The sequence below is a fragment of the Embiotoca jacksoni genome, unplaced genomic scaffold (genome assembly GCF_022577435.1).
Source record: "Embiotoca jacksoni isolate LCO1_2020_lvr unplaced genomic scaffold, fEmbJac1.0.p SCAF_2, whole genome shotgun sequence".
In the NCBI taxonomy this organism is placed as follows: domain Eukaryota; kingdom Metazoa; phylum Chordata; class Actinopteri; family Embiotocidae; genus Embiotoca; species Embiotoca jacksoni.
The window spans coordinates 8,220,565-8,247,500 of NW_027185340.1; the positions used below are offsets into that span (position 1 = coordinate 8,220,565).

The 26,936-nt window shown below is 44.9% G+C and overlaps 1 protein-coding gene across 26 annotated transcripts in view; it reads left to right on the forward strand.

Moving 5' to 3' along the window:
• Positions 1-26,936, forward strand: part of clasp1a (cytoplasmic linker associated protein 1a) — an 83,993-nt gene that overhangs the window by 52,150 nt on the left and 4,907 nt on the right. For 4 of the 26 annotated variants that reach the window (XM_069154358.1, XM_069154359.1, XM_069154376.1 and 1 more), the window contains 28 exons: positions 314-449; positions 580-650; positions 1,003-1,062; positions 1,531-1,608; positions 1,704-1,871; positions 2,568-2,614; positions 3,072-3,242; positions 4,745-4,768; positions 6,921-7,028; positions 7,553-7,579; positions 8,542-8,730; positions 10,836-10,994; positions 12,489-12,551; positions 13,464-13,567; positions 14,180-14,203; positions 14,823-15,067; positions 15,619-15,682; positions 15,986-16,149; positions 16,379-16,457; positions 16,548-16,691; positions 20,339-20,485; positions 21,279-21,388; positions 22,893-23,024; positions 23,395-23,542; positions 24,159-24,405; positions 25,061-25,117; positions 25,851-26,041; positions 26,447-26,575. In XM_069154358.1, the coding sequence (XP_069010459.1) occupies positions 314-449; positions 580-650; positions 1,003-1,062; positions 1,531-1,608; positions 1,704-1,871; positions 2,568-2,614; positions 3,072-3,242; positions 4,745-4,768; positions 6,921-7,028; positions 7,553-7,579; positions 8,542-8,730; positions 10,836-10,994; positions 12,489-12,551; positions 13,464-13,567; positions 14,180-14,203; positions 14,823-15,067; positions 15,619-15,682; positions 15,986-16,149; positions 16,379-16,457; positions 16,548-16,691; positions 20,339-20,485; positions 21,279-21,388; positions 22,893-23,024; positions 23,395-23,542; positions 24,159-24,405; positions 25,061-25,117; positions 25,851-26,041; positions 26,447-26,575 (3,286 nt within the window). The remainder of the gene's footprint in view (positions 1-313; positions 450-579; positions 651-1,002; positions 1,063-1,530; positions 1,609-1,703; positions 1,872-2,567; positions 2,615-3,071; positions 3,243-4,744; positions 4,769-6,920; positions 7,029-7,552; positions 7,580-8,541; positions 8,731-10,835; positions 10,995-12,488; positions 12,552-13,463; positions 13,568-14,179; positions 14,204-14,822; positions 15,068-15,618; positions 15,683-15,985; positions 16,150-16,378; positions 16,458-16,547; positions 16,692-20,338; positions 20,486-21,278; positions 21,389-22,892; positions 23,025-23,394; positions 23,543-24,158; positions 24,406-25,060; positions 25,118-25,850; positions 26,042-26,446; positions 26,576-26,936) is intronic. The other 22 variants (XM_069154362.1, XM_069154363.1, XM_069154369.1 and 19 more) reach the window with 22 other exon arrangements.

Below are 26,936 nucleotides of genomic sequence, written 5' to 3' on the forward strand. Positions count from 1 at the left end.
ATTTTTTCCACATACTTAAGCTGATGGAAATCAGTCCGGCTCGGCTGTGAAACAAGCCACACACACACAAAAAAAGAAGAAAAAAACCATTCGTCATCCGAAATTTTAATCCGACACTGATGAGGTGCAGCAGAGCGGAGCGGCGCTGAAAGAGCAGCCGGTTGATGAATAGACGGGAGCTGAGAGGAGTTTCCTTCAGTCCTTAAATCAGCATCTCAACAAAGTTGAAATAAACCTCTACGCCGATAACGCGCTTGTGTTTTTTGTTTTGTTTTTCATGTCGTTTCTTTCTTTCTCTCTCCGTCTCTGTCAGATATTTATCGTCATTGCTGGGTAACAAGTTCGACCACGGAGCGGAGAGCGTCATGCCCACGCTGCTCAACCTCGTGCCCAACAGCGCCAAAGTCATGGCCACGTCCGGCGTGGCCACCATCCGCCTCATCCTCAGGGTGAGAGGTCACGACGGGATGCGTTTTTTTTTTCGTTTTTTTCTTCTTTCTAAATCTTCCCGCTGTCGCGTTTTCACGACCAGATCCGCACCTCACTTTTTTGTTTTGCGTGTGTCTTTTGTCTCTGCAGCAAACGCACTACCCTCGTCTCATCCCCATCATCACCAGTAACTGCGCCTCCAAGTCAGTGGCAGTCAGACGGTGAGAGGACGACAGCGGCACGGATCGTGTTTTCTGATGAACTGAATCTACAGTTTGGGGCATAAATATAAACACATGATTAGTTTTGTTTCAAGGATCAAAACTTTGAAATAGCTCTTAAATCACAGGCACGTTATCCTTTGATTTAAATCGCGTGACTCGTTATTTTGTCAGCTGCATTTTGGATGCGCTCTAGTGGCACTCGGTGGTATTGCAACTGCATCGGCCTCGTGTTTTTCCGACCCGGAAGTTATGTTCACTTATATTTTCCGGTAACGGTGAGGTATGCACACGTCTGGCTATGCTCGACTACTATGTGGAGTTAACGTGAACTTTTTGTCCCCGTTTCCAGACGCTGTTACGAGTTCCTGGACCTCATGCTGCAGGAGTGGCCCACCAGCACGCTGGAAAGGTGAGCTTCAGTGTTTCCTCCAAAACCACCAAGAACAGGGTGTGTCAGCTGGGATACAGCAGTACAATGTGTGTGTGTGTGTGCGCGTGTGTGTAGAATAAAAGTGCTTCTTCCTCCTCCTCCTCCTCCTCATCCCCCCTCACATGATGGCATTTTGAGTTCGCTAACATTTGGGTTGGCTGAGCGTTGGCTCGGTGCGCCGCTGATGAGCCCCGTTAAATTGATGAGTGCTGTGAGAGCCGTCGTCTTTAAGACTTCCATCCCCGGTATCCATGACAACGGCCACGAGAGACTTTAAAAAGCGTGCGAAACCCTCCGTGGGTGGCCACATTCCCCGTGGACCACCCGGAGGAGTAAACCTGGAAAGGAGAGATAGAGCGCGTGAGAGAGAACACGGGGGTCCTTCATCAGCGCTACCTGCAGTTATTTTTGACGTGACGTTCTCACCATGTTCCCTTACTATCCCAGACACGTAGCGGTTCTGACCGAGACCATCAAGAAGGGGATCCACGACGCCGACTCCGAGGCCAGGTCCATCGCAAGAAAGTAAGTGAGAATCTGAACTCTGCTAATGTCTTGGTTTTATCCGGAAAAACAAGTTGTTGTCTTTGTTTTAACTCTTATTTTGTCCTCGTCCGTAGGTGCTACTGGGGTTTCCACGGTCACTACAGCCGGGAGGCGGAGCATCTGTTCCAGGCGCTGGAGTCCACCTATCAGAAGGCCCTGCAGTCTCACCTGAAGAGCTCCGACAGCATCGTGTCTCTACCGCAGTCCGACCGCTCCTCGTCGTCCTCACAGGAGAGTCTTAAGTAAGAACCACGACGCTCCTGAAAGTTTCCCGCTTCCGTCTTGTTACCCTTTTTTTTTGTTTTTTTTCGACATGATTTTCCTCATCTTTCTTCCCCTTTGTTTTCTCATCCCTTTTTTCGTGCACTGCAAAAACTGCCCAAAAAAACCCCACCGAATTTGAGGAGATAATGACTTAATGACAAGTGAAATCATCTGTTCTCGCAGCCCGTTAGTTTTACTCGACAGGAAATCTTAAAAAAAAAGAAGTGTTTTAAAGGTTTGAAATAACTAGAAAAATGTCGGTTTTGTTTCAGATCACAATGACTTGATATCAGACTACAGCTTAGTAAACAAAAAAAAAGTGAAATACACTGATTATTAGTAAATAATTATTCATTTAAAATTAAAGAATTCTATTTTTTTCAGGGGGAAAAAAATCTAATTTACTTTCAAAAATGTCTGCCTTGTATGATCCATTTATAGTAACTATATTTTACATCTAAATATAACATTATTTTACTTGATTAGATCCTTTCATCTGCCTCTTATGTTTCTCTTCACTGTGTTATCCACTGTTTCTATACTCTCAAATCTTTTGCACATATATATATATATAAAGAATTTACTGTATTTTATTATTAGTATTTGCATTGACAGTGTTTTCCAGAACAGTGAGTCCAGAGATGTGACATGAATTCCCTTTTTATTTTTTCCAGCCGGCCGTTTTCTGTGAAGAGCGTCATCGGGGGGAGCATAACGAGGAGTGAGTCACTTCTGTTTCACTGCCTGGTGCTTAAAGTAAATGAAGTTTGATGAAGGGTTCAGTAGAGAAGCTTGCTGTTAATAGAAAATAAAAATTAGATTTCTGTTTGCATTATTAGGCTTTCTGAATACGACATAAATAACAACTTCAATATAGAAATATACAAAAGAATTTACAGCCAACAACAGGTAAGTAATTCAATTAAACAGTGTACCGCGAGATGACGTCATTTAAAGAGCACCAGGCAAATCTCGAACTGGAAAACAACGCGGAAATATGACATTTCTTAAAGTTGTTTTTTTTGTGTCAGATAAATGTAATATTTTGTGACCGTCCCGGTTCGGTACAGAGGACATGAGTAGAAATTAAAAGTGAAAAAAAGTTGAAAAGTAAATGTAACGTATTAAAACGTATGAAATAAACTACAATAATAGTGTCTGTGTTTTTTTTTCTCCAGGTAAGCTGGTCGGCAGCAGGGTTGCCACGACGCCGGGCTCCCTCCAGCGTTCCCGTAGCGACATCGATGTAAACGCCGCCTCCAGCGCCAAGTCCCGTCTGTCCACCGTCCCCGCCTCCTCGCCGTTCAGCTCCGCGGCCGCCCTCCCCCCGGGATCCTACGCCTCGTTAGGTAACTCATGAAGTCCGCCCTCCCGCTAACCTTCCTAAAGCCGCTTTCTATCGTTCAGCGGGACACGCTGAACTGTGACACAACGCGAAGAGAATCAATTCGAGTAATTGGAGGACACAGTGAGATGTCACGGTAAAGAAATTAAATGTTCGGCTAACAAAAAAAGCTGTGAATAAATTTTAAGATCCCGTTTCCTTGAATAAATCCGAGGGTCGATTTAAAAAAAAAAAAAAAAAAAAGTTCAGAGACTGATCCCATGACACGAAAACGTGACGCAAAGCCGCAACCTTCGTGAGTAAGTACTCCCAGTTTCATCGCTTCATTAAAGATCGGCTCCCGAGTTACACGCGTTTTTGTTGAGCAGTCGTCCGGCTGCGTCGGCAATATTTTATACGCACCTGAAACTTTGGGACTTTAGAGCAACAATTGTGTCGTCGTGGGTGAGAAACCTGTGCGTTTTCGTCACCCTGTGAGCGGGCGTGTCGTCGTGTTGCTCGAACCCTGTTGCCACGGCGCCACAGTTCAGGTGGTTTACCCTAAAGACGCCAACGAACGTCGCAGTAGAGCTCGGTGTTGACAGGCCAACAAACAGCTGATTTTGCTAAAAAAACAAAAAACAAAAAAAACAGCTGAACAAACAGCTAACAACACGAACTATCAGCTGATTTTGCTTAAAAAACAGTTCAACCCAAGTTAACAAACAGACAACAACGCTAACAACTCTCAGGAGGTTCCCAGTAGAACTCGGTGTTGGCAGTCTGACCCCGGGGGGACGAATTCACGGGGACACAACCCCCCGCCGACGTCAAAGAAAGCCCACCTGGCGTCTCCTGACCTGACGCGCCTCCCTCGGGTTTTTTGAACAGTGAAGCTCCGCCCCCCTCTTGAAAACGCCCTCCGGTTCGTGCTGATCCTGATCGAGCGATCGAAACTTCGAGGGTCGCAGCTTCTCGTTGCACAACAGCGGCGATCTCTGAACTTTTCTGATCCACCCTCATTAAAAGACAGAAACTCTCCGAATAAACACTCGCAGTGTTTCCTCAGGTGGTGATTCTTCAACGTCTCCTCCCGTCATCCTGCAGCATGACGACGCTCTCTCCTGTAATCGGTGGCTTTTTCGCAGTGCTGCCCGGGATTATTAATGACCGCCCATGCTGTCGTTAAACTGTTCTGTCAACAGGAACTGTTGAAATCCTTCGCCGACACGTGTGACCGACTCAATTAACGAGGCTGAGTGTGATGAAAACCCCGTGACGCCTTTTTAAAAGGATGATTTCACCAAACATTTGAAAGCCAATGAACATGAGATTCGCTACAATCTTGCAGAAGCTTGTCTCCCTCCCTTTGTTCTCCTCCGACGGCTCCTTAATGACCGTTGCTAATAATGACCAGGCCCCGCCCCCCTCACATCTGCTTCAATTGCTACTAACGTCTTCCTCTACACCTCTCCTCCCCCGCTCTCTGCTGCAACCGCCCTCTCTTAAATGCCCCCCCAAAAAAAGATGGCACTCCCGGTAAAAGCGATGGTAAGAAATTGTGTAACTGTGTGTGTGTGTGCGTGTGTCACATTTATGTTTACATTTTCTCTCCTCATCTTCTTCCCTCTCTTTAACCCCCCCCCCCTACGAGTCGTATTCAGTTTCGTGGACCTCTGCATGGACTGTCTGCATGGATGTCCTGCTCTGACCGTAACCCTAACGACCCTGTTGCTCATTATCGTAGGATTGTTTTCTACAGGGTCGTTTGTAGTTGGATCGAAAACGTTTTTGGTTTTTTTTTGGTTTCTTGTTCAGACTGCAGCTCAAATCTATATATTTTTTTATTTTATTTTTGTCATATCCAGACTGTATCTGGATTTTTTTTGTTTTTTTGTTTTTTTGGCTCGGATCCGATTTCTTGCGTCGCTGGCGTCCACGGCGTTGCCTCTCCGAAAATTTTGACGTCCCGCCGGAAAACAGACGGCGCTCTGCGGGGTGTCGCGAACTCAGCGGTTGCCCAAATATGGACGTCCTGTCATTTGAAACGTGGAGCATCCTTCAGGGCAGCTGCGTCTGGTCGGGTTTTATAGACCAAGAGCCGGTGTGGTTTTTAAACACTTAACCGACATTGCTTTTTTAATTTTTTTTTTATTTTTTATTAAAAGTGTGTTGAGATAGTAACTTAAAGCACCTTTAGCCCAGTTCGATTTGGAAAATAAAATTTCAGAAAGAGCATTATTATCGTAGCCACCAGAGAAGCCTGTCGCTCTAAATGTTACAAGCTCCACGTTGTGAGTGCAAAGGCTCACGGGAACGTTAATGGTTTGCGAGAATACGTCAGAATGGAGAGATTCTTCTTTTGCAGCGGCTCCGACCACCCTTTCTCTATTAAACTGCAGGTCCGTTTTTATGAAACCTAAAAACAAGAAACGGCAGATCGGCTGTCCCTGGCAGAAGTTGGTAAACCCTGAAAAAAAAAAACCTGCCACCTGAAGGAGACTTATTTTTTTTTAGCTTGCTGACAGCGATGATGGGAAGTACTCCTGTCATCACTGTCACCACGTTCGAGGTGCTGTTCTTGGCGCGATGTCGCCTAACGGCCGACTTTTACTGCAAGCGAGGTGACTTTTTTTTTCTTTTTTTTTCCACAACTCGTCATAAAATCCTCCCAACGAGCTGCGGACGTTTTGAATTTATCGCAACCCGCAGTTTTATCGACGGAGCTTTTGTCCCGTGAGAGGGACGAGAAAGTAGCTTTTCTCACCCAAATGTTTCTTGTTTTATTAAAAAAATCTATTTCAGGTCGAGCTTTGCGTGGGTACGACCGATGGCCAAAGCTGCATGTTCATGACAGCAATACTTTTGACATGTTAAATTTTGATGACTTCACTAGAAATGACTCTCGATTTTGTGGAGAAAGTTTCTGCTCGTGTTCTATTTCTACCTTTAAAAACGGCCAGTCGGCACCGTCAGCGTTTCTCCCAAATTTTATCGGCTGAACTTAAAATACCAGAATGTTTTCTCCTCATTTTAAGGAGTTTGTAACGTGAAGACGTCCACAAGTTTAAAATGTCAAGAGTATTTCTAACGGTTGCAGGTTCTTTCTTAAAGCACAACACGTTCGCAGCTGTAAATGTTTGTCTGTCTTTCTTCAGACCTGGGTCACAGGGGTTCGCAAATATTTCTTGTGGTTTGTTTTCGCGCGTTCACGTTATATTTCTACCTAAAAAAAAAAAAACAACTGGTTAGCATTTCTCAATTAAGCAAGTACCACTTTAACCTTGTAGCTAACCTCACGCTTTGAATTAGAAGGCTGACACGGCTGTTTTTTATGGACTAAACTTAAAACACTGAGTGTTTTCTCCTCATTTTAAGGAGTTTGGAATACGACAATGTCCTTAAATTTAAAATGGAGTACTTAAACGTCGCTTAACCCGTGTGTGAGCCCAACCGTCGTCCCGATCTCAGGTTGCGGGTTAAAACGAACATTAGTAATTATTTGCGAACACTCAAAGGACCCAGGTTTGTCTGTTTTCCCCTCCGTGTTTTTCAGAGGACGTTTGTCCCGTCATCCAAGGTCGTCCTCATTTTGACGTTTTCTTCCCCAGCGTCTCTGTCCAGGGTTTTTTGGTGGGTGACCGACGATTCATTGACTTCTTTCCAACTTCCTCCTTCCTCCTTCCCTCTCTTCTTCGCCCAGGTCGTGTTCGCACACGGAGACAGAGCTCGGGCAGTGTGGGCGGAGCCAGCGCGTCGGTGGTGGACAGCAGGGGGCGGAGCCGGGCCAAGGTGGTCTCCCAGTCCCAGCGTATGTACAAACACACACACTCACACACACACGCACGCACCCCCCCTCCCCCACTACATCATGCACATTCAACATGTCGTAGCTGTAAGGGAGCACACCGAGTCTGTCACACTCACGGTCCCGTGTTATATCCTCGTTGGCTTTGAGGTCATAATAAACGTCCTGCTCTTTTCTTCTTCGCGATTTTTTTCAGCATCCTGAAAAAAATAAATAACCTGCCAGCTACTCACAAACCTTGTGCGTTTGTGCGTGCGTGCCTCTGCATGCACAAGTGTGTGTGTGTGTGTGTGTGTGTGTGTGTGTGTGTGTGTGTGTGTGTGTGTGTGTGTGCGCGTGCGCGTGTGTGTGCGCGTGCGTGTGTTTTGTGTCTATTCTCGAGATCTGTTGAGTGACAGCTAACATGTCCACAGCTAAACCCAGAGTGCATGCTGGGTAACCAGCCAATAAAGACATGATCCCTTCTGTCTCATTTTGACCGTTCTTGATCTCCACCCCCTGTCCTGCCAATTGCTTCCATCACCCAGGATCCAGATCAGCCAATCCCATCCGTGGTAAGGCCTCAGCTTCCATCCAATCACGAGCCAGACGTCTCATCCCTTTAGCCTTCGCCCACCCCCCCCATCCCACCCGCCACCACCACCACCCCTGCCCACACGCAGCTTTGCACGTCCTCTCGTTCTTGAATCCTTTAGCATGCTCCACTCATCACATCTAAAGTTTGATTTTGAGTTTGAGGTGTTTGCCGTCAGCCATTTTGTCGTCTTTTGTAGTCCTTTGTTTCACAGCATTTGCGTGTTCCCAGTGGTGCCACGGTAAACGTGTGTCCCCCCCCCCCCCTGCTGTTAGTTAGAACATGGTTCCACCCCTCCTCCTTCACCCTGTGTGTGTTTTTAAAGACGCGTGGTTCAACTTTCTGTTGTTGTCAGTGTAATAGTGTTCATTCACCAAACGTAGCTTCATACCTGCAGTAGAAGAACACATTTGAATATTTGTCAGCATTACGTCCGCTGACACAGGACTAAAGGTTTGACTGAACGGTCCGAGCATGTAAATCAGGGGTCTCCAACCTGTTTCTAAGAAGCTCATGGTCCCCGATCGAAGATGAAACACTTTATCTAACCCTTTACAAGCCAGTATTGGCCACACAAAAGTTTGCGTGCACGGCAGTATGCATTTAGGGAGCATCTGTGTTATTGTATATATCGTAAGGTCCCCCTCCTTCAATCGAAATAAATGCATACTGAAAAAAGCATGCTCATTCAGCTCAATGCTAAATGTGTGTTGAGTATCAGTTTTTCCATCTGGGTCGGGTCACTAAACACGAATAGCCCTCAGACACTTTCATTTTTGTAGCTCTTAGAGGAAAAAAGGTTGGAGACCCCCGACGTAAAAGGTTCTCCTCCCACCCCGACCCTCATCCTCCTCTCTCAGCCACTCTGAATGTCGTCTAACGATGGAACCTTTTTGTTTTTTTTGTCTGTGTGTGTGTTTTGTCTTCTCCGTCTCCCGACAGCCGGCAGCCGCTCCAGCTCCCCGGGCAAGCTGCTCGGCCACAGCAGCTACGGCCGGATCCCTCGAGGCACGGCGGCCGCAGCTGCGGCCGCGGCGGCCGCGGCCTCCACGACACCGGCGGACAAGCGCAGCCGGATCCCACGCAGCCAGGGCTGCAGCCGGGAGACCAGCCCCAGCCGGCTGGGCATCGGTAAGGCCGGGACTCGGGCGCACTTTCTCTGGACACGAGCTGTGGTTCTACAGGAATGTTGTGAAGCTTAAAAAAAAGAAGCCGTCACGAGTTACAATTTAATCCTGTGGTTGTTTTTTCTTATTATAGAAGGTGTAAAGTTTTACTCGGGTTAATGCACCGAATAGTGCAGAGTCTGTTGGTAACCAAGCAACTGGAAGGGTTCTGGCTTCTTTAGTCTAAAGTTGTAAGGACCAATCGCATTTGAGTGGACTTTGGTTGCACGATGCAGCCACCAATTGTTGGACGAAGATTTCGCTTTTTTTTGTAATTTTTTTTTTAGCTTTGTTGTTGTTTTGGTTTTAATATATTAACTGAATGTCAACCAGCTGCGTGTGAAACAATCTGGTCGTAGATGTCGTCTCGACTCCGACTCCACTCTTACGTCTCAAGCTGCTCACGGAGGAGGAAGTCTTGGCTCGGCTATTCGCCGGCTCCTGTTTCGTCATCGGATCGATGGCCGACGGTTTCCGAGGTTATCTGCTGATAAACAGAGGCAGAGACTTATTATCTGTCTTTTTTTTGTTTCGTCAAACTTCACAACCGATAACTAATAATTTCCTTCTAGTTCTCATCACGCATGGTAAATGTTAGTGATTTATTCTGATCTACGATCGATCGATTGAGAGGCAGCAACCGTTCTGGGTTTAGGCATGGAACGATATATGTGTGATGGAAAGATACTTAAAATTGAGGTTGAACTTAAAAGACAGAGAAAAAACAAATAATCTCTATTTGGTAGATATTACCATTAAGGTTCAACAGGGTTGGACAGAAAACTCCGTATGACTGTCCTGACTCATCGTCCTTTATTCTCATTGGTCGGGGTTCAATTTATGACCTCCTTTAATGGACTTTCGTATCTACTTTATGGGTCGTCGAGAAGAATTGTTGAGTCTTCCTGATGAACATCGTCTATCGTCAAAACTTAATTCATATTTGCAGGTTTGGTTTTGATGAGACGATATCATTCATGTTTATTGATATTGATATGTTACATTTGTACAGGTGTGTCTAATGTTTGTCGCGAGTTAACAGTTGAAAGCTCCGGTCGCTCTTTTGGAGCTCCCACATCTAACCTTTACTAGCAGTGTGCTGTTTGACCGACACTCACTCACACGCCGCTCAGCTACGGCTTCTCTGGCTGTTTTACTTGTTTGTCATGTCTCTTACTCTCTGCATCTTCATCTCCTCTCTTATCTCCCGGTCTTTCGTCTCTCTGTATATTAGCAGCAGCGTCCAAGAGGACGATTGTGTCCATCAGTCAGTTGGTTGTCTTTGCTATTTTTTACACTATTTGGCCAGAACAAGATGTTTCCATCAACTACTGGCGGAGTCGCCAAGAAATCTGCTGCGGTTACGCAAAAGTCCCCAGTAGATCATTTTTACTGATTTCCAAGCACCTTTTCTCCAAACATTGACAGCTTCGTAGGCTTTTAGAGCAGCAAAATCACTCATTTGTCGTTCATTTGCTTAAAAAAACGTTTGTGTTGGCTATTACAACCCCGTTTCCCAAAACGTTGGGATGTTGCGCAAAATGTAAATAACAACAGGATGCGAATGATTTGCAAATTACGTTAACCCGTATTTAATTGAAAATACACCAAAGACAACATATCAAATGTTGAAGCGGAGAAATGTTATTGTTTTATGAACGATACGTATCTGTAAAAGATTCAGAAAATATCGAGAAGGTTAAAAAAACAATATTGGCTGTCTGTGATCTTCCGGCCCTCAGGCGGCACTGCATTAAAAACACACACACAATCCTGTAGTGGAAATCACTGCATGGGCTCAGGAACACTTCTGAAAACCATTGTCTAAGAGCACAGTTCATCACCGCAGGTTAAAACTCCACCAGGCAACCAAGAAACCGTATATATACATATATATACATGATGCAGAGGCACCGCCACCTCCTACGGAGGCCTCATCCACAACTTTATACTTTCAGTGATCTTCTCTCATAATGTCTACCTTTCTCTACTTTCCCATCTCTGAATCTCACTTCCACGTTCCCCCATGAACGCCCACTGACATTCCCACCTAACTTGTTGTCCTGACAGCCAGCCTGTGTGGTAAAGCTCTTCTTCCTGCTGCTCTTCCCTACCGCACGCTAGCCCGGAGCCGCATTCCCCGTCCCAGCATGAGTCAGGGTTGCAGTCGCGACACCAGTCGCGAGAGCAGCCGCGACACCAGCCCCGCTCGGGGCTTCGCTCCTCTGGGTGAGTATCGCTGAGCTGAAAAAGCCGTCCGGACGGTCGCTCTCTGCCAGTGAGCGTCCCGACCGGACGATCTGTAGCCGACGCTTACACTAGCACCCGAAATCTACCGTCTGTTCTCGGGTGTACTGTGCAGTATCGTACGGCCAGTCTCCCTCCACCTCTCTCTGCATGCACTAACTGGGTCTTCTGGGTTTAAAGGAGCATCGCCACTCTATGTGGTGAATACAGCAGAAGTTCTCTTCTCTATGAATTCTACTTTTCTTTTTTCTTTTTTAAGATGATTTCAGGTTTCATTTTCATTTCGGACTGTTTTAAGGTCGCGTGTTGGACCTGTTTGTAAGTCAACATAAGAGGTGCTTTAAAATCCTCATGCTGGGGATTTAGAAGATTGTTTATGTTGCACCAAGACAAACAGCAAACAAATCACTGCAGCAGCTCGTACTGTCTTAAATCGGCTCCTGTAGCTTTATCATTAAGGTATTTATATAAAAGAGGAACGAAGAAGTATATTAGTGAGTTGGACCTAAACTCCAACACTGTCCGGGTTTACACAACTGCATGAAAGAACATTTCTTTTATGTTTTTTAATGACCCATTTAGTTGAGGTGATGAACTTTTTAGTGTTTTTACTGTAACAACTGATAGTGTTCAGACACAATTTTAAAGTCCTTTTTTTTTTTTTAAGACAGTAGGAAAACTAATAAAATGAACGATGGCTGAGTTTAGTTCACCTGCTTTGGTTTCAGGGTCCTGGTGGTGCGAATGCTGGCTGTCATGGTTTACTGGCACACTTATTATGATACAGTTTTTACTGTTAGTAGTTACACTTGTGCTTTTTTTTTAAATTTATTTTTTTTGTACTGTGACAAGTAAAAATGTCTGATGTGAAAAAGGTTCTTTGGAGTGACGGTTTGGAGGGTTTAGAGTGAAGGTCTTAGGGTGTCTTTAATCTGGCCATTTTTACTTTAAATTAAAGCTGTATTTTATGTTTGCGCTAAATAGAAAACCTATTATTTTAATTAAGATTTGACAGTGAAGAATGTTTCTTTCGTATGTTCTTAACCAGAATTTTAAGGAAAACAGTCGCCATTTTTTTCCCTCAAAAGCAGGCTGAATTTTCTTTTTATCACACTTTACTAAAAAAAGCGAACTGAAATCCGTGACGTGAACCGAACAGTAACGTTTGTGACTCGTTGCCCCCTCTAGTGGACGCCGAGCTGCATCACACCTTCTCCAGACTTTTCTCTCGTAAACAAAGAACCTAATCTTAAACCCATCTCTCCTTCAGTTCAATGTCCTGTCGCAAACACAAGTTTAAAATCCATCATTAGGAAAAATTCAATATCAAACCAGACGTTAACATTTTTCATGTGCAGCGGAGTGAAGCTGGAGGCTGTTGTTTTAACCAGCAGTTTGTGTGCCACTAACCCCCCGGTCCGGATGTTTGCCCGCCTCTCCTGCCCCCCCACCCCCTCCCACCCTCCTCCCCCGCAGCCTCCCGACGTCACTCCCGTTCAACCAGCGCTCTCTCCACGGCCGACCCCCACGGCCAGTCAGGTGACCTGCATGCCCAGACCTCCGAGCTCCTCCTCCCCACCCGCCAGTCCCTCCCAAATTATTTATCTCATCCCGACCAGCAGCATGCTTCCGTGGTTTGTGTTCGGTGACGTGACTGCAGGCGACATCCATCGTTCCGTTACTTTTAAGTTCCCTCCACCGTATTTTACAGCATTTTTTTTGGTTTGTTTTCCATCAGATAGGAAAAGTAAGAGAAGAGAAACATGTTTTCATCTGCTTGTGCCTTATTCCATTCATCTCATTTCCAGTGCCTTAAACATACATTTTATTTTTCGTTGTGAACTTCTTGATCACTCTTTTTTTTTTTTTGTGTCTGTCATGCCTCATCCGGCGGCTTGTAGTTTGTTTGTAGTTTTGCGCATTTCAGGTGGTTTTATTTTTGCTCAGGAGGAACCGACGTATTTCATGATACATCTGCTGACATCTGAACATTGTGATCTGTCCCTGTTTGTTATTTTTTAGTTTGAACATACCAGCTCGTATTTGTTGTTTATCCTCTTTGGTACATCGTTGGTGTTTGGTGTCGTTCATTTCCCGGGGAAACAGTGCAGTAGCTGCAGTGCATGCCTGTGCTTTTTTGTTTTTTTGGGGGGTTTTTTGCTCAAGGGCTTGTTCATCTCTTTGGGTTTTTCTTGTTCCTTTTCATTTTGCTTTTCGGTGGTTGGAGACGTCCCCTTTTTTTTATTTATGATCTTTTTCAGAAAATGTACAGCATCTTGCTTTATGTTTAAATGTGTCCAAATACACTTTCATTATTATGGTTACAAAAGTTTAATAAAAGCAGGTGAGTTACAGTGATAACATTTTTTGTGTTATTTAGCTTCACTCACCAATATCCTTCTACCTTTTTTTGTCCCTGCTTTTTTTTTTTTTTTTTTTTTTTTTTTTTAGACCGTTATGGTTTGATCCATCAAGCAAGAATTTCCGCGTCAGTTAACGCCATGAGGGTCCTGAACACCGGCACCGAGGTGGAGGCAGCAGTTGCTGATGCGCTGGTAAGTTGCTGTGGAAGTCTGCCTCCAAGGGAGACAAATGTTAGTAAATGTGTTGTTTTTGAGATGAAATAAGTTAAACCTTTTATGAACACCATGAAAATAACTTTTAAGTGATTTGAAGGTCCCATATTGTATAAATTCAGATTGCTACAGTTTATAAATACCGTGAAAATGTCTAAATGCTCCGTCCATTGAGAAACGCACACAGCCAGTAGTCAGCAAATGTGCGCGTAAACGAGCCGTTTGGACTTCCGTAAGTCTATGATGTCACAAACTCACGCTCGTATCGTATGTCCGTCCTGAGGCAAGGAAATTGATCCGTTGGAAACAAATCTTCTGCCTTTATCAGAATACAAACTTGTGTATGAACTTCCCTAACTGCTGTAAAAAATAATTACGAACAAGAATGTCTTTGATGTCATCAAAATATTCCTTTATTTTGACCTTTATTTAGAATGTAGGACCATTAAAATCTCACCTGGATGAGTCGTAATGTTAACGGTCTTTGTCGCATGTCTTTTGCTCACCCACAAGGACTGTACTTGTTCTCTGTTCCTCCTTTAAACCTTCCCTCTCTCCTCTTTCCCTCTCGGTTGTGTGTTACCATTTCAGCTATTAGGAGACTCCAGGAATAAGGTAGTTGGTCCTTTTACACTACTGTTCATGTGTCCATGCCATCACGCACTAATCCAGTTCAGAAACCCTGTAACACAGCTTGTCTCCATTATATCGGCTCATGACACACCTTCACGCCAAACCCTCCTTATTTATTTACTTTATGTTTTACCATGAATGTTTTAATGTCCATCGCATCCCGGACGTATGCGTCTATGGTCCCCCGGTAAAGTTTTTTTTTGTGTCATTAATGTGTTGAACCTCATGAGTTACTTGTGATTTCCATGAGATGGAATAACACCCTCCTGTTCGACACGACTGCACTGCATTAGTAGTCGAGTCCTTTGCTTACGTCTGGCACTGCTTGACTGGCTTTTAATTTTACAAATAAGCAAAAGATGATTTCTTTGATTTTTTTTTTAACAGAGGAATTGCAAATTTACCCTTAAACTTAACAGTAAAATCCTCTGAATCAAACTAAAAAAAATTACGTTTTCAAATCAGTAGAGTAAACTGCATGGCTACCAGATGCAACTGGCGACCTTGTGTGAAAGATTCCCACCTCGTGGCCAAGTTTATTCAGAGCTCGGTTGACATTTAGGGGTCTCGCATCCTTTATGTTCTTCTTTTCCTCCCACAGAGGAAGCCGTTGAGGCGGAGGTACGAATCGCCGGGGATGTACTCCGATGACGACGCCAACAGCGACGCGTCCAGCGCCTGCTCGGAGCGCTCGTACGGCTCACGGAACGGAGGCATCCCCCATTACCTGCGTCAGACGGAGGATGTGGCGGAGGTCCTCAACCACTGCGCCAGCTCCAACTGGTCGGAGAGGAAGGAGGGCCTGCTGGGCCTACAGAACCTCCTCAAGAGCCAAAGAATACTGAGGTGGGTGACGCAACGCGAGATGGACTTGTTACTCTTTACAGTCGCTCAGGAAACAGAGATGTGGAAACAGAAAGATGGGTCAAATATGAAATTGGTTTTCCTAAAACCTCGTTCAGAAAGGATTTCACAGGAAAAGGCGCGGACTAAAATATTCACCGCTGTCGTTTGTAACCACAGACCGTACATAAGAATGGACGTAGTCGCTGGGTCTGAAAATTAAAGCCGTTTTAGGAGGTGCAATACCACTGAGGGCCACTAGGGGCTCCAAAAAGCCTCTGGTTCCAATAGAGTCCCATTTTAAAAGCATGATCTTCTCTCAAAGAGAGGTATTTTCTGAGGGCGTGTCTTTTTCGGTTTGATTGCACCAAAAAAAAACCTCTTTCTGCTGTTACGCTGCTGGTCGGTTTTCAATCAAAGGATGTCTGTATTTTAACCTGTTGTCATATTGATTGGTTGATACTAATTGATACTAATTGATATTTATTGATACTGATTGATACTGGAGAAACGCCGTCCTGATTTGTCGTTCTGGTGCTTCTCGTTCTTTGCAGCCGAGTGGAGCTGAAGAGGCTTTGTGAGATCTTCACGAGGATGTTCGCAGATCCTCATAGCAAGGTAACCGAGATCCTCTTTACTTTGGTTGTAAATGCATGGTGTCCCAAACAATGGAGCTCCTTTACGTCGTACTTGTAATTGCTGTGACTCATCTGGTACTAACGAAGTGTCTCTTGTTGCATGGTCTGCCTTTGCTGTGGATTTAACAACAGAGAGTAAGTGTCAGTCTATATTCTACACGCACTGGCATTAACCAAAATCAGACACACAAAAAAAAAAAAATACTCGTTTCATTCATTTTTTTTTTTTCTTAAGAAATCGGTGCCACGTAGTGAATGTTTTGAACTGTGCACGTGCTCCCAGGTGTTCAGCATGTTCCTGGAGACTCTGGTGGACTTCGTCACGGTGCACAGGGAGGACCTGCAGGACTGGCTGTTTGTCCTGCTCACCCAGCTGCTGAAGAAGATGGGGGCCGACCTGCTCGGCTCGGTCCAGGCCAAAGTCCAGAAGGCCCTGGATATCACCAGGTCAGGAGAGACCAAAGACGACTGGCTGTTCCGTCTCCAGTTGGAAATTAGTCGATATATTAAGTTGAAATGTAAACGTCTGTTATTAGGAGAAACCTTCACCAGTCTGAGATTTTCACTTTATGGTGAACTCGCAGTATTTACTTGTAGTTATTAAAATCCAGCATCTTCAGTGATTTTCCAGCAGACGTGAAGGAAATCATCGACTCGTCTTTTCTCCGTCTGTCAGGGACTCCTTCCCATTCGACCAGCAGTTCAACATTTTGATGAGGTTCATCGTGGATCAGACTCAGACACCGAACCTCAAGGTAAAGCAGAATCCCACGGATTGATTTGTAGTATGTGAATTGCTGATGCCTCGCTACGACGTGTGACCCGAAGCTTCTTTGTCTCTTCAGGTAAAGGTGGCCATTTTGAAGTACATCGAGTGCCTGGGTCGGCAGATGGACCCGACGGACTTTGTGAACTCCAGCGAGACGCGGCTGGCGGTGTCTCGCATCATCACTTGGACCACTGAACCCAAAAGTTCTGATGTCAGGAAGGTAAGTCAGCTGTGTGTGTTAAATCTGCTGAGACCAACATCTCAGGGAAACATCACATTATATTTGTTTTTTTGTGTTATTTAGCACCGATGATGGAAATCACTTTATTTAGACAAGAAGTTAAACAGGAAGTTTCCACTAAAATGTTGTTTTTATCCTCAAAGTTTAATCTTGTTTTATCAAATACAGATTTTTAACTTCACCTTTTAGTTCTTTGTCATTGGAGTGATCAGATAATATGGATGTGTTATACAAGCGATGGTTCCTGTTGTGAGAACAGAGAGCAGCACTGATGCAAAAGGAGCAGGGGGAAGTAATAACCTTTAAAAGTAATTATTCCAATTAATCCCACATGTTTTTGTGACCACTGGTACGTGAACATTTGTGATTTCAACGGTGGACCTGAAACCGGTGCAGAGAAACATCAGAATTTGGGTCAAATTTTTGAGTAAAACGGAAAGAAGTTGCACGGAGTCAAATCCGGTGAGCAGGCGTGTTGTCATGTTGGGGAACCCTGTTGCCGTGGCGCCACAGTTCAGGTGGTTTGCAGCGAATGTCTTCCCTAAGACGCCTTAGAAAGTTACGGCTAACAAACAGCTGATTGACCCCAAAATCTGATGTTTCTCTCCTCCAGTTTCAGAACTTTTGGATTTCACCTCGTTTGCAGGTTTCGGCCGGTGATGGGGGCTTTAACTCTCACTGTTCAGGACATTTAGACTCAATTCTTCTAATGAATCCAGATTTAATAAAAAAAAAAAAAAAAAAAAAAAAAAAAAGATAACATATGTGGTCATGGAAGCTATTAATCCTATTCATGATTTTTTTTTTTTTGCCTCACCAAACAAGTTATGCCAAATATTAACATTAAAAGTGGATGGGAAATTGTATTTATTAAATCTAACTGCTTTAAGACTTTGTGATTGTTTTTGAATATTTATTTGCACAATTAGTCCTTTACACCTTTGTAAAGAGGATTTAGCCGACAGCCTGACGGCATGTTGTATACCTCCACGCTTTTCCTCATGTGGATTCTTCAGCCTCTAGTGTTTTTGTCTGCCTCTAGTGTTTAGCAGCAGTTGTAAACTTTGATAATAGGCACTCTCCCATGTGGATGACCCTGGGTCAACGGCCCATTATCGTTCCCCCTTGTCTGGTGCGTCATATGTTCTCTGTCTGTTGCGTCCTACTGTTTGTTTTTCCACTGCTGCTCCTCCTAAATGAAGTCCTCTCCCAGTTTTAAATCAGAGCTTGGACGTCCAGAAAAAAACCTGTAGATAAATTTCTGAGAATAGAAAGTACAAATATCCATTTGGTGTGTGCCAGGTTGTTATGAAAGGTTGGTTCTGTATTTGCATCCCCATGTGACATTCTGCCTTGCCACTGTACCCCAGACCCTTCATAACTGGGTGAGCGAGGAGCTAGCTGGCAGGTCCAGTACTGCAACCTTACTGTCCACTGAGTGCAACCAGGAAGAAAGGTGTAAGCAGGTAGAGCCCCCCTACCCACCTCCCCCGCTCCGGTAGCCCGTCACAACACAACAAAAGCACGCAATGCCCCGCCTGCCCGGCGCCTAACCACCGACCTCTGAGACTGCGACGACAGAGTCCAGCATCTCTCACTCACCATTTTATGCCTCCAGTTCGTTGTTTTGTTTTTTTTGCTGTGTAATAACCCTAAAAAAATCAGTCTGTGCCTTGCTACTCGATCACTCACCAAACAGATTGAACCAGAAAAGACTTGTGTTTAACCTTTTTCTACATCTTTAAATTACAGGAAAGGCTTGTCGCTTTGTATGAGGTTTTTTTATTTCTCTGCTCTACATCGATAGGAATGCTCTTTCGTGTTACGACTGTGTGCCTAACACATTTCTGTCTGTGTGACTCACCCTAACAACCACCTGCATACCTGCATGTTATTAACAGTTTATTTTTTCCACAAGGAGAGATTCATAAGGTTTTTTAAAAAATTAGGTTTTGATAGCCAGTAGTCGTGCTTTTGGGACGGGAACTCAGACAACTTGTTACAGACAGAGGATGAACTCGCGACTGTATAAAGGGCAAGTATACAACCTTGTTTCCAAATAAGTTTGTAAAATGTAAATTAAAAACAGAATGGACAAGACAATGGTTTTCATAAATGTTCCTGAGCCCATGCAGTGATTTCCAATACAGATGCATGTGTCTTTTTAATGCAGTGCATCCTGAGGGCCCGAAAATCATCGCTAGCCAGTATTAGTTTTTGGCCTTGCCCCTTGCGTTCAGATATTTCTCCAGATTATTTTAATGATATTATGAACCGTAGATGATGAAATCCCCAACATTCTTTGCAATTACACGTTGAGGAACATTATTCTAGATTTTTGCACTATTTTCACACTGTCTTTTACAGAGTGGTGAACCTCTCCCCATCTTCACTCGAGAAACTCTGCCTCTCTGAAATGATCTTTTCATACCCAATCATGTTACCGATCTGTTGCCAATTACCCGAATTAGTTGAGATGTTCCACCACATTTTTTTTACTAGCATTACATAACTTCTCAAGTTATTCGGTGTCCATTTCCCAACTTTTTAAAAATGTGTTGCTGTCATCAAATTTCTCAGTTTCAGCATTTGATATGTTGTGTTTGGTCTATTTCCAATTAAAAATGGGTTTGCATGATTTGAAAATCATCACGTTCTGTTTTTATTTCTATTTTACAAAGGTTCCCAACTTTTTTTTGTTTTGGAAACAGGGTTGAAGTAGTAATACAATTTTGGTAACTGTGAATCATGCAAAGCTATAAATTATAATAAAAAAATTTTTTTTTTTAAAAACACTAAAAAGGAGCATAATAGGTCCCCTTTAAATAACTGCAGGGGTATCCTTAACAAATTAACAACTAAAATCCTGTTCAGTGCTTAGAAAAGCTCAAATGTGGAGAGTCACATAAAGTCCATTTCTATTCACACATTTACAGCTCGGGTGGAAACTACAGCTAAACTCTCACTCGTAATGAATATTAACATTTACATCACCTCCGGCATTGGGGGAAACATTGCTGGTAAATATGTTAAAACAACAGGAAAATGAACCCGCATTGTTTTATTGACGTGTGCTGACGGTCGCACAGGCCTGTAAATGGACACACACACACACAACTGGTTCAGGGTTACCAAGTCTCTGTAGATTATGACAATAACAAAAAAATGACCCGGCGGCCGTCACGTGTCAAAGTAGAACTTTCTACGGTTTATCTGTACTCACCTGCATGTTGCAACGTGGACAGTAGTAACGATGTCCTTGAAGAGTTGTGTTCTTCCTTAGTTTTCCACTGAATGCAGCTTTGAACACTCACCTTTTAACAAGTTTCTTTCTACAGACGTTTAGTCCACCGAGAAGTGCGCCGCGGAGCCGACGGGTTGGTTGCCATGGTTTCAGAATCAAGATTGATTGGCGATAACATCAAATTAGTCTTAGGTGTGGTTTTTATTGATTCTGACCACGTAGGAGTTTGTCAAATGACTTTACATACTTTTACGTGATAATTTCACAAAAAAGAAAATGTCAGTGTCACTCCGGTGACGCCTCTGAAACCAAGGAAACCAATCCGAACTCCTTCCTTCATCGCATGCTCCGTGCTGACCGCTTGTGTTTCGCTGCCCTGCAGGCGGCCCAGGTGGTGCTGATCGCCCTGTTTGAGCTCAACACCCCGGAGTTCACCATGCTGCTGGGAGCGCTGCCCAAAACCTTCCAGGACGGAGCCACCAAGCTGCTGCACAACCACCTGAAGAACTCCAGCAACAGCGGCAGCGTGGTAAGTCCAGTATCGTTATTATTGCATTATGTATTATTATTATTATGTGACGGCAGAGAAATCCCTGCGTTCGAATTGGAACTCGTGAATTCGCGGCTACAACATGGAAAAAAATTGCGTCAACAAGCAACGGAAACATGGAAGGCGTCTAGAAGCCACGCAGGCTAACAATTTTAGCAAGCTAACGGGTGGGGGGGGGTTTTGGTGGGGGTTAGCGTAGTGCAGGAAATGCAAAGATGAGGCCGTTGGGAAGATCATCGTTTTCCTCAGACGTAGGCTGTTATCCAAGTTATGAAGATAACTCCACGCGACAAAAATTACAATATATTAGCTAAACATCCAACAAAAAATGAACTTCCACGACCTCTGACCTTTCTGTAAACGTCAGCAAACACGTCACAACTCGTGAACTCGTGCGCTTCATAGAAAATAGTTCTTACTTGTTCAAGTAAATCAACGTCATTGTTTTTTCAGTACGATATAATACTGAGTACTTGTCTGTATTGTTTGTAAATTCACAAAAAAAAAGTATAATATTAGCTAAGGCGGCAATAAAACAAACAAAACAAAGATATTTGGACTTTTGTGCGACGTCTAATAAAGGTAAATTGTTAATAGCCCCCCCAACCCACCTAAAAAAAAAAAGAACATTTCGCGTTTCGACATTGTGAATACCACAAGAGGGCGCCGTTCATACGGACTCTTTATTGTGAACGTGGTAAATACGACCCCATTTGAACGTTCAGGTGCCGGGGTCGCTCCTTATCTCGATTTTATTTCCTTGATTTTTCAGGGTTCCCCGAGTAACACCATCGGCCGGACGCCACCGACACGTCACACCCCCAGCAGAACCAGCCCCCTCACCTCGCCAACAAACTGTTCCCACGGCGGACTGTCTCCAAGGTAACCAAACCCCCTGTTATCCTTGTTATTATCTACTGTACAGCACTCCTACTGTCTTTATGCATGGCTTTGGTTTAACCACATGGAGACGGTAGTCAAACTAACGTCGGTAGAAGCATGAGTTGGTTGCTCCGAGGTTACAACGCATACTTTAAGGATATATAAAAGTTAAATACCACATTTAAGTCCAGTTCAGGCCAAAGATTTGAGACGAGATGGAACAGGTTCAGAGAAGTTTCAGCAGCGTGAACCGGACCCGTCTCAGTTTTTTTTTTTTATTTAAGGCACGCCCCATCTTTCAACAGCCAATCAGCTCGTAGCAAAGTCAGTAGATACAAACTATGATCTGATCAAAATGGGGGTCTCAATGTTTTTCCTGCTTATTAGAAGGAGACTCAGACTTCTCTGAAGGAGGGAGCTGGTCCAGAAGAAAACGGGAAAAATTTACAACAACAAAAAACCGGAGAAATTCTGTCTCGAGTTCAGTCTAAAATATAGCATTTCATTGCTTCTAAAAAATGCAGCTGAAAAATGCAAAAGTGACTCCCGGTCTCTGTCCTCGTTCATGTTTTAAGACGGTTTCAGTCCAGCTCAAACACCCCCCCCCCCCCCAAAAAAAAAAAAAAAACACGCCAAAAAGCTGGGCGGTTCAGAGAGTCGTTGCTATGGAGACGTTACAACAGGACGATGCTGAACAGACAACAGACTTCAATTCGTCCCGTCGACAACCTTTGATCTGAACTGGCCTTTTTTTTATTAAATCCTTCTCAATCGACTTGGCCCAGGGACAAAATGTTTAGAGCCTCAAACACAACCGTCGCTGGGAAACAACTGATAACTGGCTTCTTTGAAGTCGTCATAAATAAATCCGTTTCGCTTTCGGCCCTTTTTTTTAATTTCCTCCTGTGTGTCCGTGTATTCGACTTCTTTCAGTTGAACCTGTACAGTCTTTGTTTCTGCCAGCAGAAGCCCACAAACACTGATGCTGAACTTACCGTATCTCCGATCCTGCAGTTCACTTTGTGTCGAGATCTTTCTCAGCAGAAAAGTGGCTCAAATTTGAATTTTTGTATTTCATGAGTTTGTGGGATTCTGACTTTTCCTCCTCTAAACTAACACTGTCCCGAAACCTCAAAGCTCAGACCAGTTTCTTTTTGTCTTTTCTCCTCCCGCACACGTTTTTGTTTTGTTTTTCTTCCTCCTCCTCCTTTCTCCTCCTCCTTTTCCTCTCTCCTCCTCTTTTCTCCTTCACCTCTTTCCTCCTCCTCATCTCTCCTTCTCTTGTTTCGTCCTCCTCCTCTTCCTCTCTCCTCCTCCTTTCTCCTTCTCCTCTTTCCTCCTCCTCCTCTCTCATTCTCTCGTCTCGTCCTCTCTCCTCCTCCTCCTCCTCTCTCCTCCTCCTCTCTCATCTCGTCTCGTCCTCGTTGTCGTCCATTTTCCGCCCACCTCCTCCTCTCGCTCCCGTCCGTCCCGTCCTTCCCTCCCGGCCGTGCTGTGGCAACAGTCGGTTATGGGGTTGGGGTGTCGACGGACTGTCAAAGCAACCCCCCGCCCCTCCTCCTCCTCCTCCTCCTCAGCCTCAGTCCACCCCTGCTGCTCCCTCCCTCAGGGTCCTGCGCAGAGCGTATTCACCCAGGTAATGAGGCGGGCCGAGACATACGGGAGAATAATGCCCTGTGAAGGAAGCCGCGACCTCCTTTAATCGATCCGGTTTTCCTTTTATCCGAATCAACTGAGTGTTTTGTAGTTTATTTAATCCCTGATTTCTAATCAAGAGAAAACATGACGCAGCAGAAATCCATAACACAGTTAAGGTTTACGTCGGTCCTGACCGTTCGCTCGCACAGAACTAATCTGTCTGTCAAAAAGCAAAACTAAAGCACTTTGCATGCGTGTGTGTGTGTGTGTGTGTGTGTGTGTGTGTGCGTGTGCGTCTGCGTCTGCGTCTGCGTCTGCCGCCTCACACCAAACCCGTCCGTGTTTTTTTCTCTTTGTGCGTGCGGCAGCATGATGGAGTACGACACGGAGAACATGAACTCGGAGGAGATCTACAGCTCGCTGCGCGGCGTCACCGAGGCCATCCAGAGCTTCAGCTACCGCAGCCAGGAGGACCTGAACGAGCCAATCAGACGGGAGGGCAAGAGGGACGACGCGGTGAGTCGTCAAGCTCCTCCTCCTCCTCCAACCGTTTTTAACGCCTCCCGTCCATTTTCGGGTCGTCCGGCCTTCTGAACGCCTGGAGGACATTTGGTCAAACCCGGCAAAGAAAACATTCACTCGATACCAAAAAGATGAGCTGTTTAGATTTTGAAGGTCAAAGGTCACTGGGACCGCACAATTTTGACACGTTCACGCGATATCTCGGGGAACGCCTGGATGGAGTTTTTTTCTTCACGTCGGCCTCAAGGGTGAACCTGGTGAGGGTTTGGTGGTCAAAAGGTCAAAGGTCACCGTGACCACACGTTCCCCGTCATCTGTCCGTCATGCTCTTGTAAACCTCAACATGACGAGCAACGGCGTGAGGCAAGAACATTTCACTTGTAGCACCAACGATGACCTGATGAAGGGGTTTTTTTTGTGTTTAAAGGTCAAAGGTCACCTCACATTGACCCGTGCCCGTGAGCACTATTTATTATTTTAGGAACGCCTTTTTAGGGAATTTCTTCACAATTTCTCACAAATGTTCACTCTGGCTGACCAATTGAACTTTAGATTTGGGAGGTCAAAGGTCGAGTTCGAAAACACGATTGTTACCTTCCTGTTTTTGCAGGCCGGGAGAGAAGGAGTGGCGTCGTCTCCTGCCTCCGATCCCCGTCTGGGTTTGGACACGGTGGAAGGCGGGCGCACCGCCCTGGACAACAAGACCTCGCTGCTCAACACGCCGTCGCCGCGCTCCTTCTCCGGGCCGCGGGGTCGTGAGTTCGCCCCGTACGGCTACGGAGAAACCATCTGCAGCTACGACAAGAGCGCCCTGAAGGAGGCCGTGTTCGACGATGACGTAGAGCAGTTCCGTGACTGTGAGTTCGAGCGGTGATTCGCGGTAGTCAGGAATCAGAATTGAATTGAATTCGGTTCCATTCGATTTTGTTTATGTAGCGCCAAATCACGACACACGTTATTTCACGGCACTTACAAGCAAAAACTCCCTTTTTAACAGGAAGAGACCTCAGACAGAACCAGGCTCAGAGGTGGGCGGAGCTTCTGCCTCGACCGGTTGGGGTTCGAGGGGAGAGCAGAGAGAGAAAAGAACAGCATAGAGATCAAAAACAATTTACTGCACACGTAACAAATTATATACAAAATCAGAATCACAGACGGTTCCTGTTCAAGTTTCGTCTCGTGATCAACGTCTTGTTTTTCTCTCGTCACCGTCCTCCATCGTGTGATGTCGTGTCCTTCTGACAGCTTAAAGGAAATCTGAGTCTCCACAACGACTGCATCAGTTATAAAGTGTTGAATCTCTGTTAGTGGAGTTTTCAGCCATTCTGTTACCCACAAACACCACCGCTGTGTGTGTGTGTGTGTGTGTGTGTGTGTGTGTGTGTGACGGCCTGTGTGCTTCAGTTGTTGTTGTCATCACGCCCTTTTCTCTACCCCTCTCCCTCCCTGCCCTCCCCCACCCACCCACCCACCCACCCACCTTCATTCCTCCTCCTCCTCCTCCTTCTCCAGGCCGACGTCAGGAAAGCGGTGAGAACAAGATGAGCCTCCCCAAGGTCTTTGCTCCTGGTAAAGACGCCGCCCCTCCTCCTTCCCCCCTCCTCGCCGCCCCCTCCCCCGCTGACTGACAGACTGACTGACTGCTGAGCTTCACTCCTCTCACTCTCTCTGTCTGCATTGCTCACTCAGCTCTCTCACTCACCCTCATCATTTTCTCTTCTTTTTTTTTTTTTTTTTTTTAACTCCGCCTACTTTACCTGTACGTTCACTTTCCCACCTATTCTGCTGATTCTGCACATTTACGATGCTTTTTACTAATCGCTGCAGCTCTAGCTGTAACGAATTAAATGTCTGGGTGATTATGAGGAATTCTATTCATTTGTCTTATTGTGAGATCCATTTTTTTTTGCCTCTGCAACCAGTTTTTAGACACGTGTTTAATTTATTTCGATATCAGCGCAAACGAAGGGGCATCATTAAGCCCGCTTCGAACAGAAACGTGTCCGTTTCTTGTCTGCAACAACAACAACGGCAGCCTTTTTTTTTTTTTTTTTTTCTGTTCATTATAGGCTTATGATATTTCAGCTTTTCTTAAAAGTCTTAAAAGTGCATTCTTCTCTACACAAGTGAAAATATACTCGTAGAATCCATTTTGACATTAACACAGAATATAAGCGTCTTGTCTTAATAATTATTACTGATCAGATGACGCTTGTTTCTGGACCGCGGCGGTCGTCGCTAGCTCTAATTCATCCTCTCTCTCTCTCTCTCTCTCTCTCTCTCCCTCTCTCGTCCCTCCCAGTCGGTCAGGACCACTCGGACATGGTGGCCGACCTGCTGAAGGAGCTGTCCAATCACAACGAGCGCTCCGAGGAGCGTAAAGGTGCCCTGGTGGAGCTGCTGAAGATCACGCGAGAGGACAGCATGGCCGTGTGGGACGAACACTTCAAAACCATCCTGCTCCTGCTGCTGGAGACGCTGGGCGACAAAGACGTACGTTACCTGAAGGCTCCGAGTGTGTGTGTGTGTGTGTGTGTGTGTGCGTGTGCGTGTGCGAATGTGTGTGATTTGTGCGTCGTGGGGATTTTGCTGTTGTGTAGAAGTTGCCGACAAACTGCTGGTAAAATAGAACGGATGTTTTAGTTTTTTTTATAACTGGTTTCATTTTCATGTTGCTGTTTTTTGTTGTTGTTGTATGTTTGTGTTCCTTCAGACGTAACTTTTAACGTCTGGAAAATCATCTCTAAACTGTAGTTTTTAAACATTATTTAAGTATTTTTGTCATTTACTTACTTGAAATTTTCAAAAAGATTTGACCTAAATATATATATGTGTGTGTGTGTGTGTGTGTGTGTGTCTTTAACACACACCCCTCTCCCACCTCCCGCCTCCCTCCAGCACACCATCCGAGCGCTGGCCCTGCGTGTGCTGAAAGAAATTCTGAGGAACCAGCCGGCCCGCTTCAAAAACTACGCCGAGCTGACCATCATGAAGACGCTGGAGGCTCACAAGGACTCTCACAAGGAGGTACGCCGACCTGGAAACACTCCGCAGCTCCTTTTAAATCTGGGATATTGATGGATAATCTGTCCATCAAGAAAATATCTGGCAGGTACAGCCGGAGGAAACTTCGGCGTCACGTTTGTGCTTTTTTTTTTTTTTTTTATCCCCACATTAGATCCGTTCTAGAAAAACATCTGGAGCTCAAGCTGCTAAATGCTCCGGCGTGCGCCTCCCGCTCGGTGCTGACGTGGTCCGTTTGTTGTTTGGCGTGTTTAGAAGTTTGTTTTATCGAGGTTGTTTACAAAGTGGAGTTTTAAGGCTGGAAAACCAAAACTAACGAGCTCAAAGGGTCTAAAAAAAACCAAAAAGTTCATTTCTATAAGCC